We start from the raw sequence: 8,843 nt of genomic DNA on the forward strand, positions 1-8,843 counted from the left end.
GCTACCGTGGATTTAAATCTAGATTGTTGTTATCGGGTTAATTCATTGGTAAGGGTTAATTTAGAATGCTATTTTTTAATTAACTAAAAGTACGGTGAAACAGGAATTTAGTTTTCAGTGACGAATATTTAATAGGACTAATTATTTTTAGGGAATCGATGATTGAATGAATGAATATCAAGGGTGTAGTCGACCGATACCAAGTCTTGTCTCTTATTGATTTCTCCAAGTTTATTATTCAATCTTGCATGTTAGTGAATTTTAATTATTTAAAATTTTCAGTAGTTAATCTCAAACTTCAAAACCCCCTTTTATTTATTTAGAACACATTAAATTTACCTTTCCTCGTGGAAACGATCCCTACTCACACTACTGCATTATTTGTTTATCTGATTGAGTCGGATAATTTGGGCGTGACACGATTAAGCGCTATCAATAAATCACAGTCTCCATATTGCACTTTGAAATCCGATCAATTTCAGCTTCTTCAACGTCAACTCTTCAAGTGATGGTAACAATCTTCCATTTTCAATCAAGAAATCAATCCATTTTCTGAAATCATACAAAAATAAAAGCATAAGAACAAATTGAACAAAAACTTAACTTTCAGATCTGAAACCAGTAAGGACCATAAAGCAAGCATTTGGTGGTGGTATAGAATATAACTCAAAATTTACTAGTGTTTTACGCAAACTGCAATGATAATAATGTAGAATAACATTGATGAAGTTTGTAACTTAGCCCTACTCTTCTTTCTATTGATGGTCTCAAATGCCTAATGCGAAGTCAGCAGGCAGCAACGAAAAGAAAGATTGGTTGTTGATTATGGTATGCAATTGCAAAAAAACACAAATAAATATTATATGACTTGCTTGGCACAATAAAAACCAAATATATTTTCACAAGTTGAGGTGGCAGCAACAAGTAGAAAGTAAAGACCGATAAGAACAGAGAAATAATAACAAGCAACAAATTAAAATATAACAAAATAGAAGCCTACTGTCTGCGAAGAGAAACTCCATGGGCAGTGGCGGTAGTCGAACCAACAACACGGTGGTATTTTTTTTCCAATTTTGAAATATACAATGGCAGCAACGGAACGATGGAGGCGTCGGCGGAACTACGGGCGACGGTGACGGAACTTCTTGTGCGGCCATTTGAACGAGGAAAGAGAGGTTTTTTATCCCTTCCGTCCCAAATGTGAATTCAAAATGAGCATACAAATCTGATGGGCAAAAAATATACCCGCCCAAAACACAAACCATGGTTGATTTAAATTTAAAAAAAAATTGAAAAAGGAAAAACAAAAAAATATGACAGATGTCAAACAATTAATGGATTAAGGCAGTGCCTTCGGTGGTAGCATCGAACGAGCCGAAACAGAGACTGAGGAACAATTTGAGTTTGCTAATGGGGATTTAACGACAATTTCCCCTAGACCCAACATATTATTATTATTTATTGAGCCTGAGACAATTGCCTCGTAGATTGCACCATAGGTCCGAGCCTGCTTATGGGCTTATGGCAAAGTCGAGTTTTATGATATTTCACCCCAATGAGATTATTTTTATTTAAAATTTAACAAAAATGAATTTTATTCTTAAAAAATTTGATGCATTAATTAGATGGATTAACCAATCATTAAGAATATTTCTATAATGAAAGTTCTCATAGATCTATATTTATTTTATGGGTTTATATATATAGGGTAAAAATAATTTTTTGACATAAAACTATGGATGAAGTTGAAATTTTCTTCACAAAATCAACTCATTAAACCGTTTCATAATAATTTTGGTGTAAATTTTTTTTCAAAGTTAATCCCATTATTTTAATGAAGTTTGTGAACTAAATTCTTTTTCCCAAAAATTTAAGTTGAAATCAAAATTTTGTCTACCACTAATATTTGACCGAATCTGAAATTAAATGACAATCTGTCATCTAATAAATCTAGCTGTTAGCAATGAACCTCGGACTCCGTTAATCGCATTCAAAATTCAAACTTGAAACAATAGCCGTTGGTTCTTCCCCCCTCTCTCGCTCTACATATACGTACATACAACCCACAAATACGTACACAAATCTCTCTCCCATCTTCCATTTTCCTCTCTAGCTATTCCCACCAAACCCTCTTCGCCTCTCTCTGTTTCTGCTCCCATTCTGCTGTGAAAATGCGTGAAATCCTTCACATCCAGGGTGGTCAGTGCGGCAACCAGATTGGGGCCAAGTTTTGGGAAGTTGTTTGCGCCGAGCATGGCATCGATTCGACTGGGCACTACAAGGGAGATTCAGATCTGCAGCTAGAGAGGGTCAACGTATACTACAATGAGGCCAGTTGCGGCAGGTTTGTCCCTCGTGCCGTGCTCATGGATCTGGAGCCGGGGACCATGGATAGCATTCGGTCGGGCACGTATGGCCAGATTTTCAGGCCAGATAACTTCGTGTTCGGGCAATCTGGGGCTGGGAATAACTGGGCTAAAGGTCATTATACCGAGGGCGCTGAGTTGATTGATTCGGTTCTTGATGTTGTGAGGAAAGAAGCGGAGAATTGTGATTGCTTACAAGGTATTTGCGATTATGTCTTCTCAGTTTTTTTCCTCATTATTTCGTGGATATGTGTAGGTGGTCTTCGTGTAATCACTCTTCAAAGCCTGAATTTTTTTCCATTTCCTTCGTTGATTCTGGCGGCATATATCCTTTTGTTTGCTATACGTTCGAACAAATGCCTCTGTTCGTGAACAATTCTTGTTTACATAAATGAATAGTTTTCATCCATCTTTCTTCATTGATAATATTTAATTGATGTACGCCCTTGGTAATGCATTAACATTTTGCTTGTTTTTGTACACTGGTTTTCGTTTGTTTCAATTGCAAATGCTTGAAAAAAGGAAAGACATGCCGTAATTTGATGCTCTGGTCTGTGGTGTCTGGGACGCAGGGTTTCAGGTCTGCCATTCGTTGGGTGGAGGGACAGGTTCTGGAATGGGGACCCTTTTGATTTCAAAGATACGGGAGGAGTATCCAGATAGGATGATGCTCACCTTTTCGGTGTTCCCTTCTCCTAAGGTATCAGATACTGTTGTGGAACCTTACAACGCCACATTATCCGTTCATCAGCTAGTTGAAAATGCAGATGAGTGCATGGTTCTTGATAATGAGGCCCTTTACGACATTTGCTTCAGAACTCTTAAGCTCACTACTCCAAGCTGTAAGTCTCTTGAATCTATTAAACGAGTAAATGGATATTTCTCATCTAATTTGAAAGGTCAATTAATTAATGTGTGCCTAAATGATACGGCTTCATCCATTGTGTATAGCACATATATTAATTGATTTGCAAATGCTCCTGTCATTTGTTTTCATTGCAAATTGATGAGTTCAAAGGATTTCAACGTCTGTCATATAGTTGTTAAATCTATGTAATCATTTTGTGCTCTGTTTTTGTGCCACAACAGTTGGTGATTTGAACCATTTGATATCCGCAACTATGTCCGGAGTCACCTGTTGCCTCAGGTTCCCCGGTCAGCTCAACTCTGACCTCCGTAAACTTGCGGTCAATCTCATCCCATTCCCACGTCTGCACTTCTTCATGGTGGGATTTGCTCCACTCACCTCTCGTGGCTCTCAGCAGTACCGAGCTCTCACTGTCCCTGAACTAACTCAACAAATGTGGGACTCCAAAAACATGATGTGTGCTGCAGATCCTCGTCATGGCCGTTATTTGACTGCCTCGGCTATGTTCCGTGGAAAGATGAGCACTAAAGAAGTAGACGAGCAGATGCTGAATGTGCAGAACAAGAACTCATCCTACTTTGTCGAGTGGATCCCGAATAACGTGAAGTCAACAGTTTGCGACATCCCTCCAACTGGGCTTAAGATGGCTTCAACGTTCATTGGGAACTCGACATCTATTCAAGAAATGTTCCGCAGAGTTAGTGAGCAGTTCACTGCCATGTTCAGGAGAAAAGCTTTCTTGCATTGGTACACCGGGGAGGGGATGGATGAAATGGAGTTCACCGAGGCAGAGAGCAACATGAATGATCTCGTATCCGAGTATCAACAATATCAGGACGCAACAGCTGATGAAGATGGGTATGAGGATGAAGAAGCGGAATATGAAGAATGATGTTTTATTCTGTGGCTGCAGAATGTGTTACTTGATTTGATAGTGGTTGTGACCTCAACTACCAAATTTCCAGACAACTTTACATATATTGTTGAATTTGGAGGAAGGGGGGGAGGTGGGAAGCATTAATTATATGTTATGTTTTGGTAAAATTTAGTATTTCTCTACATATCTACTCAAATTTGGCCATCATATGGATCACTATTTATTTAGAGTTGCTATTTTAGCATAGAGAAGCGGGAAACCAAACTCATTTGGTTTACAATAATGGATCCACACTATTTATGTGAGTTTCAATTATTGATAGAAATCTTGAACAGCAAATTAAACTAGCGGCTTTTCGTATAAAAGAAAAATCTTGTAAAGTTTAATTAATATGTAAAATAGTTTTAAAATATTTAATAATTTATGGGTTGAAAATTCAATCTATATATACTCATATATCATGATATATAGGGCAATTTGCTAAAAAAACCCTCAAATGCGTTGGGGTCCCTAGTCATAAAATGTGGTACAAAACAATACAAGATGTGGTACAAAACCATACAAGATGTGGTACAAATTAACAAAAAATGTGGTACAAAAAAATGGCTAGGGAGCGTGCAGAGCAAAACATGTTTGGATTGGGGATTTTTGAGCAATTTGCATATATATATATATATATATATATATAAATATATATATGTATATATATATATATATATATTCAAATTACAAAATATTCAATTTATTTAATGTTTAAAATTATTTTAGTAAATTTGCATATTTCTTCTATCATATATTCTAACAAAATTTTCTATATCTCTATTTATATTTTGTATTTTTAAATTAAATAAACATCTACATAAAAAATACATATAAAAAATATTTTTAAAGTTTTACATTTTATCTCGAATTTAAAAAATTATTTAACACGAAAATATGTATGCTCACATCACATACAAAAAAGCACTGATATTTAATATAGTTAATTAATTAAATGTCTTTAGTAGATAAATGGGAAACCTCTCAAGTTTTATAGACTAATCAAGATTTAAAATACGGTCTTTCTCGTTGTTGATAAAATGGTGTGCCAAATGTGGCAAACTAAAATTTTAATTTACAACTTCAAAAAAAACGAAAAAATCTAATTAACATTCCATCATTTTAATAAATTTATTTATGATATTATTAAATTATTTTTAATTTTTTTATAAAAAAAACCCACATAAGTCCAGATATATTATGGCCGGTAATTTCACGACTTTATTATACATTCTATCAACACTTTTTTGGTTGACTTCTAGCTAAAGGTGCCAAAATTGACCCGTCCTGCAATGTAAATCTAATGATCCATTTCGAATCACCCACCAATAAAAACTTTTTTTTTTTGCAATTACCTTAATTAAAGCATAAAGAGTCAACAACCGAATTAAACTTATTACAACTCCATCAAAAGAAAGCATATAAATACCAAAACGTTTATCAACTATATCGAAAATAGTATCTAAAACCCAGGTAAAACATGAACTAGGAAGAAAGTCACTCCAGACATTGCAGCCACTCCTACCAGCTCAACGTCCGCTCCCATCAGGTCAATCAAACCTAAGGTCTGCCCCATGAAATTACATGTCCCAAAAAAAAAGAAATTGAGCGATAAAAACGTCTTGTACAAAAGTATTAGTATCTAGATTCTATATAGTGCATGTATGCATGTGCACGGAGTACCAATGATCAAGATCAATCAAACTCTAATCAGACAAGTAGCACTATGGTATGCAACATTCTATGTCGTCACACTAGGAGGTGACTCCCAAACCATATAATCTACGGATATTAGTGTCTTGACCATTGTATTCGTAGAAGGCGACTAACGGGTCTACCATCCACTAAAGAAGAGGCTGAGCGTCCCTCACTAACATGTTATCTCAGAGACATAGGCTCAACATAAAAATTTATGCAGCATAATCATCGTAACATAAAATATGCACATAAAAATATGTCATGTAAAGGCAATAAATAGGACATGCATACTCAACCAAGATACCTCGGATAGGACATTCGTACTTCTACAAAGCAGTCCGAGAAGCACTAGGTCTAGGATCCAAGCCTATAAATCAAGTGAACACAATATCACTATACTAATCTAAAAATGTTTAACTAATCCAATACTACCCTCAATAACTAATAGTGATCTAAGTCTATACATTCGTCTATCAATAGCCCTTTGGTGTCGAAAGCACATCACATGAGCACAACTCTGCTACAGCTCCAGTAGCACATCGCTAATGCTTGACCCTTGATAGTATGGTCAGAAAAGCTCAACTATAGACTGGAGGGGTTGAAAACAACTTGAATTTTCATTTTAAAAAAATTGAAGATTTCCACCCATATTTATATTCCAGGTCTGATATGGGTTTGGAAGATCTAAACTATGCATGTTTGCCATGTTTTTTAGCATTTTGACAGATTTTAGGATAGGTGGGTTCAGAAGATTCAAATTGACACTTGTCAAACCTTAATCGACATGTCACGGAGTCACAATCATGTTTTTGTTTGGTTGATCCAAACTTGTTTCGGTCCTTCCGAACTGTTCGGGCCCTCCGAGATCCCCTTGACTATTTTCGGATGTTGCGGAGCTGATTTTTCATTTATTATTTTTTATTTTTACAAATAATGACTACTTAAACATGTTCTACCACTTTGAATATGTTTTTCCATTTTAAACATCTAATAGGAACTCAGGTCACTACATTATCCCCTTCTTAAAAAGATTTCGTCCTCGAAATTAGGTCTAGAGAGTAACTGAAACCAAATAACATCTTTTATTACATCTCAATTGATGTTTAAAACTTTGAAATGCAATTGAAATACAATCAATTTTGTAAAATATCTCAAATTAAATCTGGATGCTCTGCACGTATGCGGCTCTCAAGTTCTCAAGTGGCTTCTTCAGTATTCATGTGCGACCACTGGACTTGGACAAGAGAAATAGTGTTATTTCATATAACTTTATCCTTTCAGCTTAAGATGAAAACTAGTCTCTCCACATAGAACAAATCAGAATCCAACTGAACTTCAGAGGGATGCAGGCTTTGGGACTTTGTCAGCCATATATTTTCTCAACAAAGAGATGTGAAACATGTCATGAATGCTGAACAGATACGATGGCAAAGCTAGTCTGTAAGAAAAATATCCAATGCTTTTCAAGATTTTGAATGGACCAATAAATCTCTGATATAGCTTACCCTTGAGTAAAAATCTTAAAATCCTGCGAAACTACAATACTCTCAGAAATACCTTTTTCCCTGAGTAGAACTGTAGGGGTCTTCCCTGGGTATTCGCATAGCTGGCATGTTTGTCCTGTGCAACCTTAATTCGTTACTTGATCACATCAAACTTTTTGATAGCTTGCTAGACTAACTATGGTCCATGTACCCGTCGCTCTCAAAATTCCTTCCAAAATAACGGAGTACGACATCGTCGTCCATATAATGCTTCAAACGGTGCCTTACGATGCTACGATGGTAACTGTTGTTGTACTAAAAATCAATCACAATCAGAGGTATATGATCCTGTCAAGATGGCCAAAATCCATGACACAAGCTCACAACATGTCCTCCATAGTACGAATCGTTCTTTTATAGTGCTTTTCAGTTTTTTGGATGATATGTTGTACTTAAACTCAAAGTCATACCCAAGGTACGCTGAAAAATGCCCCAAAATCTCAAAGTGAACCAAGAATCGCTATCGTTAAGATGCTCACTAATATCCTATACAACCGTAGAATCTCCTATATGTACAGGCGAGCCATAAAATCAAAAGTAAAATCTCATTTATACAGAAAAAAATTATATGAATTGGTTAGTCGATCTACCAGCACCAAGATAGCATCACAGTTACTAAACAATGACATTTGAGTCACGAAATCCATCGTGATATGATCCCACTTCCATTCCAGAATCGATAAATTCTAAAACAATCCTCTAAGATGTCGGTGTTCTTTCTTGACCTATTGAAAAACCAAACACTTCGATGAGCACAGTAAATATCCCTTCCCTTATTTTCATCCCCGGGTAACAAAATATGGCCTGATTGTAATATCCAGAAAATTCATATATTCACTCTCGAGTGTTAAAGGAATTTTAAACTAATTTTAAGTTATTTTATTTTATTATTTATGATTTAAAGGTTATTTTTAATTAAATTATTTTATGTGATGTGTTAATAATTTAAAAGTTAGGTTTAAAAGATTTCATGCAAATTATTTTGCGTACGTGAGATTTTATATTTTAAAATTGAGATTTTAGTGTTAAAATATATGTTTAAAATTGTGTATTAAATGATTTAATATTATGTTTTTTATCTGATGTTTAACGGTTTCAAAATTTAGCTTTGATATTTTTCAAGTATGGGTTAATTATGATGATAAAGGGAAACGAGACTAGTCCATGAGAAAAGTTTAAGAAAATTTACATCCAATATATTTTATGAGTATTTTATTTTAAAAGTATTGCATCATATTTAATTTAAAAGTTCAGGGAAGAAAGTATTTTTAATTCGATTGTCCAGAGTCCGGCCCATGGGTTTTTCTTTTTAAAATATGGAGTCTGGACTTAACGCAGTAAATATTATACGTCAAATCTCTTCTCCCTTCTTCCCCCTTCATGCCACAGACGCCTCCCCACCCAAAGGTTTTCCAAAATTCTTTCTCATGTTTTCAAGGATTCTCTCATGG

General features: G+C 35.3%; 1 protein-coding gene across 1 annotated transcript; it reads left to right on the forward strand.

The window, feature by feature from the left end:
- The first annotated feature begins 2,017 nt into the window (after positions 1 to 2,017).
- Positions 2,018 to 4,369, forward strand: LOC140870931 (tubulin beta-2 chain-like). Its single transcript, XM_073273383.1, has 3 exons — positions 2,018 to 2,565; positions 2,939 to 3,208; positions 3,456 to 4,369. Exons 1-3 carry the CDS (start codon positions 2,172 to 2,174, stop codon positions 4,124 to 4,126), a joined length of 1,335 nt encoding a protein of 444 aa, XP_073129484.1. The 5' UTR covers positions 2,018 to 2,171; the 3' UTR covers positions 4,127 to 4,369.
- The last annotated feature ends 4,474 nt before the right edge of the window (positions 4,370 to 8,843 follow it).

Source organism: Henckelia pumila, chromosome 1 (genome assembly GCF_033568475.1).
Source record: "Henckelia pumila isolate YLH828 chromosome 1, ASM3356847v2, whole genome shotgun sequence".
In the NCBI taxonomy this organism is placed as follows: Eukaryota; Viridiplantae; Streptophyta; class Magnoliopsida; order Lamiales; family Gesneriaceae; genus Henckelia; species Henckelia pumila.

What these genes read in the sequence shown, in the direction of transcription:
- LOC140870931 (XM_073273383.1), top strand. Translation starts at nt 2,172, where the DNA reads ATGCGTGAAATCCTTCACATCCAGGGTGGTCAGTGCGGCAACCAGATT. An exon ending in GAATTGTGATTGCTTACAAG is followed by an intron (nt 2,566 to 2,938) that starts GTATTTGCGATT and finishes TCTGGGACGCAG; the next exon opens with GGTTTCAGGTCTGCCATTCG. An exon ending in TAAGCTCACTACTCCAAGCT is followed by an intron (nt 3,209 to 3,455) that starts GTAAGTCTCTTG and finishes GTGCCACAACAG; the next exon opens with TTGGTGATTTGAACCATTTG.